Genomic DNA, 12,758 nt, shown 5'->3' with positions numbered 1-12,758 from the left:
TTTCAATATTTTTGAGTTAAAATTTATCATAAATACTGTATGTTTTTATTTTTAAAAATTTAAACTTTTAATTTTCAGACATTACACGTATTTGCTATAATTATTCTCAATTTTACTATCTAAGATAAAATTACAAGTGAAAAAAAAAAAAAAGTCATATACATAATTAGGCTAAGGCAAAATTATGACTTGGATCACAGCTGGAAATGAGAGGATAATATAAAAAAAGGCTTTTTTTCTAAAATTATTTTTCCACTTGCTTGCTTAAGATTTTTATTTATTTATTATATACAAAATCTATTTCATTTGTTATTGAGAAATATTTATCAAATATTTTTGAATTAACTTATTTTAATTATAAATATTTCAAAGTAATGAAATAATTTTTAATTTTTAAAATAATATCAAAAAATATTTTTTAAAAAATAGCAATTTCAAATAAAATTTTTGACTTTTCTATCATTATAAAAATAGTTTCGGCAAAAAAAAAAAATCATTATAAAAATAGAATTGTTGATAGCATCGACAAATATGCATTTCCTTTAATAGTAAAAAAAGAAGTTTGAATGTTGGTTGGCATTTTGAAATTATTATTGAAGTTGATGATGACATATATATATATATATATATATATATATATATATATATATATATATATATATTGTACGAGTTTCAATCTTCTAGCAAGCAACAATAAAAATCGATTTAGATAAAAAAAAAAATATACATATAAAAGACTAAACAACACCCTACCCTCCATTATTATTGAATTTGGATTACAAGAAAAATATGTAAAACACAAAATAAAAATGACACATATTATTTAATAATTTTATTAAAATATATTAAATTTTATATTCTATACACATGGGTATGCCGTCTACAATTAATTTAGAATTATAATATATTTTTTAAATTATAAATGATCTATTAATTTTTTTTAAGAATGAAAAGATTTTCATTAATTAAATAAAATATGTGAAAAATATTCCATAATACTAATTAATTATTACTAAAATATTATGTATCATTTTTACATTAGATATATTAAAAAACAATTATAAATTTAAAATAATATAGTTATTATCCTAATAATTATTCTACTATCATAAATTGGAAAATTTTAAAATTAAAAATTATATTTAATATAACTGGACGATTTACATAATTTGTCCACTGACTTTGGTAAAACAGAGCATAGTTAATAATTTCTCGTTGAGACTGAAACAGAACAATCTGAGGGCATTTTGCCGGGAAAACCTTGGGTGGAAGACTAAATAAATTAGATTTCGGTTTGAACGCCTGTAAGAAATTGGAATCTTGATCACGTCAAGTCTAAGAATCATAAGCAAGGGGATTTATTTGGTCATCGTTTTGGATTCAACGCACAACTCCGGTTACAGAGTTAGAATCGTCCCAGTCCTCTTTGCGTTTAAGCATATACATATAGAAGAAGAAGAAGAAGAAGAAGAAGCATGGAAGTAGACAAGGAAGAGTTCCTCAAGGAGTTTGGTCGTGATTATGGCTACCCAAATGGTCCCAGGAGTATCGATGAAATTCGAGCCACTGAATTCAAGCGATTAGACCAAAATGGTCAGACTATGTTTCTTTTATTTCTACTAAATCCTCTGCTTACTCTTCTTCTTCTTCTTCTTCTTGTTTTCTCTGGTTATTTATGATTCAGCGATTCACTGAAAAAAGGAAACGGATCCGGAAATTGCAGGTCTTGTATACTTGGACCATGCTGGAGCAACTTTATACTCGGAATTGCAGATGGAGGCAATTTTTAAAGATCTCAATTCTAGGGTTTACGGAAATCCCCGTATCCTTGTTTGCATTTGTTAAATAAACAAGTCACAATGAAATGTATTGTAAGTTTTCTTGGTTAATAGATGCTGAATTAAGGAAGTTCGTATTAAAGGTTCAATGAAAGAAGAGAATTCAAATGTTGCAATTCTGTATATATGTTGCAATTATTCATAATTTCCTTGTGGGGAAATCTTTAATTCAAATTCAGATAGCCAAAGTGAAGCTAGCTCAGCAACTCTTGAAATAGTAAGGGAAGCACGCCAACAGGTATTGTGTATTCTCCTTACTTGTGTCTAATGTCAGCTCCATGTTTTTAAGTGAAACGTGCTTATTCTAATTTAACGGACCCTTGTTTTTAAGAGAACCATAAATATTCTAATGAATTGGATTTCTAATCATGTTAAAGGCCCCTAACTCGTTCCTGAACTTAAACTGTAAATATCTTTTAAGTGAATGCCAACTGCATTTCACACTTCTCCAGTTGCTACTGAGCTACAATCACATCAATGCATAAGCTACCCCTTTCCGTTGTATCTTGCCATAATCATGTATCTGATAATGCTAAATGTCTAATCCCCCCAGTCTTGTCAATTATGGAATCCCAAGCTGTTGTTCAGCTAACTGACATGGTTACCCACCTTGCACCCCTGCATAATAGCCAACTCCTCTAAATCATGTATGTCACCAACTGGAACAAGTAAACTCTTACATGAGTTTCTAGTTCTAAACAACAACATCAACTAAGCCTTAATCTCAAATTAGTTGGGGTTGGCTCTATGAATCATTTTCACCATTCAGCTCTATTTGAGACCAGTTCCACAAATATATGTGTTGTAAGCAAATAAAAGATGATAAATACTTACAGCCTCTCACCAGGATGATTTAAATGATTCCCTGAAATCATTCTGTCATTCAGTCTGATGGAAATCATCCTACTCTGCACTTCTGTAACAAAGTACAATGTGGATTTTAATCTGGATGACTGTGCTTTATTGACTCTTTCAAGTAATCTTTTTTTTTTTTTTTTTTTTTGGGGTTGTCATTTTGTATTTCCCCTATCTATACTATTCACACATTAACATTTGTGCTTGTGAACACAGGTACTTGACTACTGCAATGCATCTCCAAAAGACTACAAATGCATATTCACATCTGGTGCAACAGCAGCACTGAAGCTGATTGGGGAGGCCTTTCCTTGGAACCATGAGAGCAATTTTATGTACACCATGGAAAATCATAATAGCGTGCTTGGGATCAGAGAGTATCCACCACTGTGAAGTCACTGTTTTTTTTTTTTTAATTTTTTCTTGCAATTAAATTTTTTTTTTCTACTGTAACTGCATGTACTTATTTCTACCATTCTACTGATGGCCACCTCATGAACATGGAGACTTAGATAAATGCAGGAGTGGAATTAGTAATGGCATGTAGGTTTTGACCCTAATTATCATAATAATGAAGATGTTACCTTGGAGTTGGATGGTCTTGGCATGCATTTCTCTGTCTTTGCAAATGTATAAAACATAAATTTGTAGCTTTGTCTACTCTTAATCATTATTAGATATGCTCTCAGTCAAGGAGCTGCAGCCTTTGCAGTAGATATTGAAAGTCCTGTGCATCATGATGGAATAAAGGTGTCACTACACCCAGTTCAACGGAGATATGAGGCTGAATTTATGGAAGGAGAGCCCATGGGTAATTCTTTGATGAATAATTAAAATTAGCACATGAAAGCTTCTAGTTAGATGCTGAAATGGTATATTTGAAATATTCTCACATTTTCCAGTAACAGTGCTGCTCTTTATATGGACAAGAGTTTCTTTATATGAATGTTTGAGACTTTGTGTGCTTTCTATTCTGCTTGAAACTAAAGTTATTCATTTTTTAAAATCCTCTGAATATGCATTTCTCCCAGAGGAAAGAATTTTATATTTTGATAGTTGGCTTATCTTTGAGATATTATCTTCTGATGCATTTGTGAAAGAGAAGGGAGAAGACCAAGTGATGATTAATTATTATGTTTACGTAATAATATATGATTATGATGGAGTCAATTAATATGACTCATTTTGTCATGTATTTTTCATTGTGCAGGTGATGCTTACAACTTGTTTGCCTTTCCTTCCGAGTGCAATTTCTCAGGTTTTAGATTCAGCCTTGAATTGGTGAAGCTTATTAAGGATAATTCAGAGAGAATTTTGGGAGGTTCTCAATTTTGCAAGTGTGTAAAATGTATTCTTTCCTTTGTTGTGCATGTTGTAATTTGCTCTCATTACAATTTACAAAAACTAGGTTTTTAATCTACTAGATAAATTAATTAGGTTTGGATTCAAATCTGAATATTCAAGCACTAGGTTTTCAATATTATAGATGATTTAAATGTATCTTTTGCAATGTCATTCTTTTTCTTTAATGTTTTACCATGACTTTGTTGGTGCTGTTAGTGCATGTGGGTAGTTAAAATGCTTGATTATCTGTTGGTTCTGCAGTTGTAATTGAGTTTATAATATTGAGCTTTTCTTGTAAAATAGGGGAAGCTGGATGGTCTTGATTGATGCTGCAAAGGGATGTGCAACACAACCACCAGATTTGTCAAAGTATCCTGCAGATTTTGTTGTAATCTCATTCTATAAGGTACAAATATGCGTAGGATTGCATGCATTTAAATTTTAAGAATACTTTCCTGTGAAATTCATGTTTTTTCGTCTTGTTATTTTTTGAAGTTATTTGGCTATCCAACTGGACTTGGTGCTCTCATTGTTCGAAATGGTAAGCTTTCTATACGAGTTCTAAACTTTTGTAGGTTATTAGGCTTATCATATATATATTCTCAGAGTCATTCCCCATAACATTTTCATTTTATTTATTGCGATGCCACAGATGCTGCTAAGATACTGAAGAAGAATTACTTTAGTGGAGGTTTGTTCTTTCTTTTTTTTTTAATTGAAATCGATATGTTATTTATTTTTTTTGCATTGGTTAATTTAAAAAAAGTCCAGGCACTGTTGCTGCTTCCTTTGCTGATGTGGACTTTGTTAAAAGAAGAGAAAGTGTTGAAGAGCTTTTTGAGGATGGCACCATTTCATTTCTGAGCATTGCATCCATGTGCCATGGATTCAAAATACTCAATTCTCTTACTGCACCTAGGATTTGTCGGTAAGTAGAATGCCTGATAATGATTTTGCAAATTGTCCCTTGTAAATGATGTCCTTAGATGGAACCAAGACACTGGCAATAACAGTGGTGCTATTCAGAGAGAGAAGGAGGAGAGGCATGGGGAGGGAGCAAAGAGTGTGGAGATGCATCATTTTGTTAGTGTATCTATTTGATAGCAATTCACCAACTGAAGCCTTTTCAATTTTATAGCATTTCCAAAAGGTTGCCAACTAACAAACATGATTACTAAAATTTTAATTTCTGTTTCTAATAATTAGATCCATTAACAGATCTGATTACTTGTATAGCCTGAAAATTAGATCAGAACATAACTGTTTAGATTTCCTTCACTCTTTCCGTGTAATGGAAATTTTGAAATTTTTTTGGTTGACAGATGACAGTTGTCGTCTCTAGTTGAATAATGTTGACAGCATTATCAGATTGTTGTGAGCTGGAATTTTGTATGCAAAAGCAATGTGAAATGATTTTTTTGCTACTTTAGTGAGCTTAACATAGTAGTTGTGGATATCGAAGCAATATGCCTTTCTTGAATGCTGGTTGGTTGTTTGGGAAGAAAGCCCTAGAAAATGGAGAAGCCAATTTAATTAAAACCTACACTGAGACATTGTCTATCTTCCTCTTGGCGTTTAGATGTGGTTTTTCTTTTGTGCCCTTCCTACACAGAAGAGTAGAATTTGCTTAGACTTATGAATTCACATGCTAATTCAACTATTTGGCATTAGCGGTTAAGAACATTGACATGTGTGTTTGTGTGTAACTTCTATCTTGATTTATTTCTGTAATTTGTATTGTAAACCTAGTCCATTTCTTTCACTTTGTAACTTTCAGGCATACAGCATCACTTACGATGTATGTGGAGAAGATGCTCTTGGCTTTAAGGCATGAAAATGGGGCTAAAGTTTGCATGATTTACAAAAGTCATGCTTCAAAGGTTAGTTTAGGTTGTCTGAATCTTTCCAGAATTCTTGTCTCACACTAGGAACAATATCTAATTAAGGAAAATTATTCGGAGCATAATTAATGCATCCTTTTGTCCTTCTAATCTTGTATAGTTAAGTGGAGTATTTCTTTTCTTTCACTTTTTATTCTCTTTAATTTTCATTGCTAAAATCTCTTTAAAAGAAGATGCACTTTATGATTGTTTGGAGTATCAATGATGAGATAAAAAGCATGGTTCCAAAACTAAATTTATTAAAGCTACCTTTGTAGGTAAACGGTTTAAGGGATTGGTGGTTTAAGCCCAACAATCTAATGATAAGTGGTAATCCAGGGTATGGATTGCATATACATGAACAGCTCTGACTGACTTACAGATTCTTCATTTTGGAGTTCCCTGCACTTCTGTGTATGTTTTCATTTCTTTCTTTCTTTCTCAGATATATGTTGCGCTATTTTCTTTCAGGTACTTTGTTGTGAATCAGGTTCTATACTGTCATTCAACTTGAAAAGGCCAGATGGCTCTTGGTTTGGATATCGTGAGGTGGAAAAATTGGCTTCCTTATCTGGGATTCAGTTACGGGTATAATTTGAGAGATTCTTAGTTTCCATATATCACCTTTTATTAAAATGTTTGGCAAATGCTTCCCTAATTTCTCTTTAGTTTCATTGTCAATTGTTCTTTTGATGGTTTCATCGTTGTTTTTTATGTTGCTAAAGAAAACTCTTTGATGGTCAAGCCTGTATCTAAGTTGGTCTGAGCTTGCTGACTTCAGTGGTTGATACATATAAAATTGCCACAACTCCATTGTTGCTTGACAATGGACTGTATTCCCATAAAAAATGTCTCTTGGGTTTTCCATTATTGTCACTATACATAACCATTAAGTGACCTAAAGAGATCTAGGTTAGAAAACCGTCATTGCCACAAGAAGAAGCTGTTAAAGGGTGCCAAGGAATTTTATTCCATAATTTGTTTAAGAAGAAAATCTGTACATTTGTTCTTCAACCTGAGCAATGTAGCTAAGAGACTGCATAGGCTTGAATGTGTTGACCACAAACAAAGACAGCATATTGGATCTGGAAACAGCAAAGATTGAAATCACTTAATCTAACTTGATTATTATGGAAACAAGCCAAAAGTAAAGAAGCATATAAATGTTTCCACTGACAGTTATCCACGTGACTAAATTCTAGATCCATGTATGTTTACTAATGAACTGCATTAATGGTGGAGTTGGGCCACTCTTTTGCTCCTGGGCTTCAGAGGCATATGCCTTCCTGAAACTGTTTACCACCTTTTTTATTTTTGTTTTACTTCTTTCTTTTTGGGTGGGGGGTGATGGGTTTGCATGCTTGGAAGTACACTAAGACTTTAATGTTTGATGATCTTGGAGAAAGTTGAGATCAGTAGCTCTGTCTTTGTGATGGGATGGGATGCTGATGGTGTTTGTTTTGCTATTTATCCTACTATATTTATGTAGACAGGATGCTTTTGCAATCCTGGAGCATGTGCAAAATACCTTGGATTGTCTCATTTGGATCTTCTTTCGAACTTAGAGGTGTGTTCTTTTTGTTGGCCAGATACTTCTTAAGTGATATATAGATTGCATTGAATGGATTTAGTTGGCTTTTGAAGCATTTAATATGTCCTGTTTTTCTTTTTGAATTCAGGCTGGGCATGTTTGCTGGGATGATAATGACATAATACAGGGAAAACCAACTGGAGCTGTTAGAGTATCATTTGGTTACATGTCAACATATGAAGATGCCAAGGTTAGATGTTTATGTGGTTCTGTGTATTACATCCAGTTTTCATAATTCAAGAAGAAAAGGAAGAAGTAGCCTTCTATGGGTGCTGCTTGTCCTTGTCTGTATTCATGCTCATGCTGTTATAAAATGTTCTACAATCATGGTTGGAGTTTATTTCAATGCCAGTTATCTAAGTTTCTAGTGAAGTGGCGACTGTTCTACATTTACTGGTTGCAACACAATGGATTTTTAACGAAGTCCGTCTGATGCTGATTCGTATGATTTCTCACTCATTTTTTAATTTAATATGCAGAAATTTATTGATTTTATCACAAGATCATTTGTATCCACACCAAATAAATCTGCAAATGGGAATCTGTTTAGGCCAAGGTCCATCCCCTTCTCAAGTGATGGTTAGTTTTTTACTTGATGGTTAGTTTTTTACTTTCTTTATCTTAACAATAAAATGAAATGTAATTTAAACTGCATTATGTTCCCTCTAGTAAAAATTTCTCATTTGTCTTCAATTGTCAATAATAGTGAGACCCACTGAGTTTCGTTGTCATCTGATATCCTCAAATGAATGTCAGCAGGTGCTGTTGCATCATGCCATCTTATAGAAACTTTTGAACTTGTTATGGTGGTAATATAGAGTGGAAAAGAGTTCCTTTTATACTTCATTTTTGTGCGAAATTTCTGATATCATGAATGGCTGCCACTTATTTTGCCTTCATTTTCACCTGGTTTATGCTACATTTCTCTTTAATTTGTTTGTATTTATTAGTCAAAATCCATTGAAGAACTCTCAGCATTAAAAGGCCCATTTTAGCCATTTTAGTTTAAATATGATTTCTCTTTATCATTTTTAGTTCTTAAGAGTACAATTTGTTTTAATTGGCGGGATTTTTTTTGTACCACAGAGAGCTATATCTTCAATTCAATACATTCTTATGCATAATTAGGTGATTTTGTCCTGGGTAATTATAAATTGCCAACAATGAATGTTCAATGCATAATGGGTCCTGATCTTCCTTCCTCACAATGCATGATTCTTTACATGCTTCCCTTTTGGTTCTGTTATGCATTTTAATAGGTTCTCCATCTGTCATCATTTTCTTATGGTTATCGTTGGTGCTATTATACTTTAATTTGTGCTGGTATAGTTTCCTCTCAAAGTGAACAACTAAGAATCAGTATTTTTGTCGACTTTAGCATGCCACATCTAACATCTGATTCTTTACTAAAATTGCAGGACAGGAAAAAAGACACTCATCAGCGGGTTATTATCTGAAGTCCATTACTATTTTCCCAATAAAATCATGTGGAGGATTCAGTGTAGAAAGTTGGCCTCTGAGCAGTGCTGGTAGCTAATTTGGATCAAACATATGCACATATATGTTTATTTATTTTAAAATTTGTGTTACTAATACTTTAGTTAAAGTCAGCCAGATATTGTTTGATTGTCCTACTGATAGACCAGAAACTCTTCTTGTCATAATGAGATTATGAATTAGTGGAGTATCTTCTTTCTCTTCCATACGCATGAAAAGTTAGGTTGCCTGAAATGTCAGATTTTTGGTCTGAAGTAAAACAAAATAAAACCAAATTAAAACTAAGATCATAAGCCGGCAATCATAGTTTTTTAGGTATAAATTTCACTGATTTTTAACTGGTTAATAGATGAAATCAAGGTATTCTCTTTTTGAGAAGAGAAGATTGTAAGAGTTTGATTTTATGAGAATGTCGTGTATTATATATTCATATTTTGGTTTGGAGGTACACTAAGCCCGTGATGATAATTTGAGTTGTATATTTGTCCTATTGCCAAATTTATCAGGCTTGCAACATGATCGGGAATGGCTTCTTAAAAGTCTAACAGGGGAAATCCTTACTCAGAAAAAGGTGAGTAAACTATGCATGTGGAACAATTGTATGTGTGTCCAGGTGTGTGCAACCCTAAATTGGCCCTTGTGTGTAAGTTTTGTATATTAGTGGCATTTTTCATGGCCTTTGATGTACTGGACACTTTTTAGGTTCTGATTTTCTTTTGCAGGTTCCTGAAATGTGCTTTATTAGCACTTCTATTGACCTAAATCAAGGACTAATGCTTGTTGAGTCACCTCGATGTAAGGCGAAGTTGAAGATCAACCTAAGGACAGATTCATATCCTTGTGCAAAAGAAGAAATTGAATTGCACGCAAAGAGGTTTGAAAGTAAATTCATGTTTGTGTTGTATGAGCTTACTATGTGTTTATCCTAGAATAAGATTCTTAGGATAAGAAACAGATGAATGAAGGGAGAATATTGCAGCTATGCAATACTCAAATCAACTAAGCATTAATCATAAACTACTTGGAGTTGACTATATTGATTTTTTTTCCTCTGCTGGGTGTAGGGCTAAATCTTAAAAAAGATATAGGATCACTAAATCCTTTTTCACTATTTCACTCCACATCCTAGCTGTAACCCTTTCTTTCTCATTTCCTACAACTTCAATGTGCTCAACCTTTCGTATGGTGCACTAGCTGATCTTCACTGTGTTTAAACCATTTCAATCTCCTTTCTCCCAATTTTTCTTTAATTGGTGCTACATTCACAAACATTCTGTAGTTCTTTTTCTGTCTCTGTATAATTTGTTTCCTCAAATATTATATTTTACTCTATTTATGCCCTGCCCTAATCATCATAACAAGCATGTTATATATACTTATTTTGAACTTTAGAATCTGACAATTGTTTGCTGATTAGCAGATTTGAAGTACAGCACTGTGAAAATGATGTCAACCTATGGTTTAGCAATGCTGTTGGTCGTCCCTGCACTCTATTACGATGTTCCAGTTCTAAGGGCTATGTTTGCAGAAACGAGAACAGGGCTATGAGCATGTGCAGAGATGTGGAGAGCAGATTGAGTTTTGCCAATGAAGCTCAGTTTTTATTAATATCTGAGGAGAGCATATCTGACCTCAACAACAGATTAAGCCAGAGTATGTTCTGTTCTACTTCATTAAAATAAGAAGCAAATACTTCTATTTAGCACGAATAATAGTCTTTTTCCATGATTAAATAAACTGTGACTATCTTGGCTTTTTTTTTTTGGAAAAAAAACATGTTTTTTCTTGCTGGAGGAAAACATACAGTAAGAATAACAGTGCATTAATCAGATTTATGATACATAAATGGTTCACAATTTAAGTTGCAAGAGATCATAATGATGCAAATTAGCAAATGCTGTGCTTTTCTAATCCAAAGCATTAAAGCTTCTTAACATGACCGGAAAATCTGTACCTTGTGTAATTTGAATAAGCATGCTTTCGGAAGAGGTAATTTTAAACAGGGTGGAATGAAGGTAAAGGATAAATATAGCTGACCTCAGCTAGTTTTGGATTAAGATTTGGTCAAGTTGTATACTTGCATGTTGAAGCATTTGACTTAAATTTCCTCTCCACTTTCATTAATGACAGGGGCTCCTCTTTCTACTTTAGATTATAAAGTTATGCTTTTAAATACCAGAAAGGAATGGGAAACCCAAGGGATTGCAGCTTCTTGTTGTCCCAAAGTGAAAAATGTGTATGAAAGCCTAGGCATGTTTTACCCACTTGCACAATTGTCTTATAAGATGAATGATCTTTCTTTTGCAGTCACCATTTTATGGTTTGAAATTTGGGGTAATTTAACGTTTGGGAATTTGTTAGCTCTTTTTCTTCCTTGGATTATAAGACATGCCAAAAACCATCATTGATGATAGCAGATGTGCAAAAAGGAACTCACGGAACATCCCTTCAAGTCAATCCAATGAGATTTCGACCCAACCTTGTCATATCTGGAGGTGAACCTTATGCAGAAGATGGATGGAGAAGTCTCAAAATTGGGAACAAGTCTTTTACGGTGAGTTCTGGGTGGGAATTGTTAAGAATTTGGTACTGTATATAATAATACCATTATTCAGTTGATTTCTTGGATTAGCAATAGCTTGAGTCGAATAATATAGCCTGAAATTTTTGGACCTGCTAACATTTTCCCAATATCCTTTTTTCTGATCATACTTGTTGCCCACAAATGTCATTTACGTAATATATCTGTTAATTCACATTAAGCTCTCATATTTTAATCCTCATGCTCCCATTACCAGTCATTGGGTGGATGCAACCGTTGCCAGATGATCAATTTTGTGCATCGAAGTGGACAAGTGCAGAGGTCAAATGAACCTTTGGCGACTTTAGCTACATACAGGAGAGTGAAGGTAAAGCCATGATAGCCATATTCAAATTTTAGCTTGCTGGTTAATTTCAATTCTAAGCATTTTCTTGGAAGCAGGGGAAGATACTGTTTGGAATATTGTTAAGATATGAGAATAGTGATAAGACTGGGCTGCTGACAGATTCTTGTCTTCAAGTCGGGCAAGAAGTAAATCCAGATTCAGAAAAGGGATACACAAAATACAAGGAATAACATATTATAAAGTCTGACTCCAGGAGGATAAAAAGAAAGAATTTTGATTTTAGAATTTCTCAAAAGTGCAATCTACCTAGGGCAGGGATACACAAATGTACAAGTTGAGATGTCGGAGCCACACTTGCTTAATTCATGTCACGTTATTCTGGCAACGGTAGCCGTTGAAGTGTATTTCTGTCAAAATCTATTGATGTAACTATGTTTCATACTGAATGTTGATCAATAACTATAATTACGCACAAATTTTCTATGAAATCCTGGCTTTCTGCTCTCTGTTTTGCATTTGACTACAGATGGTGGATGTTTTTTCTGAAATTTTCCAGTCTGGATTGGAAAATTTTGCCCCCACTAGTAGATTTGGCCACAGTTTGGTTATGAACTAGAATCGGACTGGTTCAGCCCAGTAAAAGGGGTCAAAACCAGCCTTGAGGACCAGAATTAGCCAATTCAGTTTTGATCAAAACTAATTTTTTTCAGCGATTGGATTTGATCAAAAATGGATTGAATCAAAATTGAAATTGTGAAGGACCTGGCAGTTCGTTTTCCCCTTCAACCTTGAACAGGAACCAGTAGCTATCAGGTGCAGCTATTACTATACCAGGATCTGCCCTACTGCTAAGGCATTGTGGCTC

At 33.5% G+C, this 12,758-nt stretch overlaps 1 protein-coding gene across 3 annotated transcripts; it reads left to right on the top strand.

Annotated features, from left to right (window-relative positions):
* The first annotated feature begins 1,186 nt into the window (after positions 1–1,186).
* LOC110662033 (molybdenum cofactor sulfurase) lies at positions 1,187–12,381 on the top strand. 3 transcript variants are annotated; one of them, XM_058132857.1, is made up of 22 exons: positions 1,190–1,593; positions 1,724–1,822; positions 2,018–2,076; positions 2,910–3,070; positions 3,371–3,504; positions 3,904–4,030; positions 4,341–4,443; positions 4,533–4,578; positions 4,690–4,728; positions 4,809–4,965; positions 5,815–5,917; positions 6,389–6,505; positions 7,407–7,484; positions 7,597–7,698; positions 7,988–8,087; positions 8,927–9,037; positions 9,512–9,576; positions 9,728–9,879; positions 10,426–10,658; positions 11,420–11,559; positions 11,804–11,914; positions 11,989–12,381. In XM_058132857.1, exons 1-22 carry the CDS (start codon positions 1,476–1,478, stop codon positions 12,121–12,123), a joined length of 2,490 nt encoding a protein of 829 aa, XP_057988840.1. In that variant the 5' UTR covers positions 1,190–1,475; the 3' UTR covers positions 12,124–12,381. The 3 variants fall into 3 exon arrangements, with proteins under 3 accessions (XP_057988842.1, XP_057988840.1, XP_057988841.1); XM_058132858.1 differs by having other exon boundaries at positions 1,191–1,593; positions 11,423–11,559; XM_058132859.1 differs by lacking the exons at positions 11,804–11,914; positions 11,989–12,381 and having other exon boundaries at positions 1,187–1,593; positions 11,313–11,452.
* Positions 12,382–12,758: the final 377 nt, after the last annotated feature.

The sequence above is a fragment of the Hevea brasiliensis genome, chromosome 13 (assembly GCF_030052815.1).
Source record: "Hevea brasiliensis isolate MT/VB/25A 57/8 chromosome 13, ASM3005281v1, whole genome shotgun sequence".
NCBI classification, from domain to species: domain Eukaryota; kingdom Viridiplantae; phylum Streptophyta; class Magnoliopsida; order Malpighiales; family Euphorbiaceae; genus Hevea; species Hevea brasiliensis.
The sequence above is the reverse complement of the archived record's forward strand: the minus strand, read 5'-3'. Positions and strand labels throughout refer to the sequence as shown.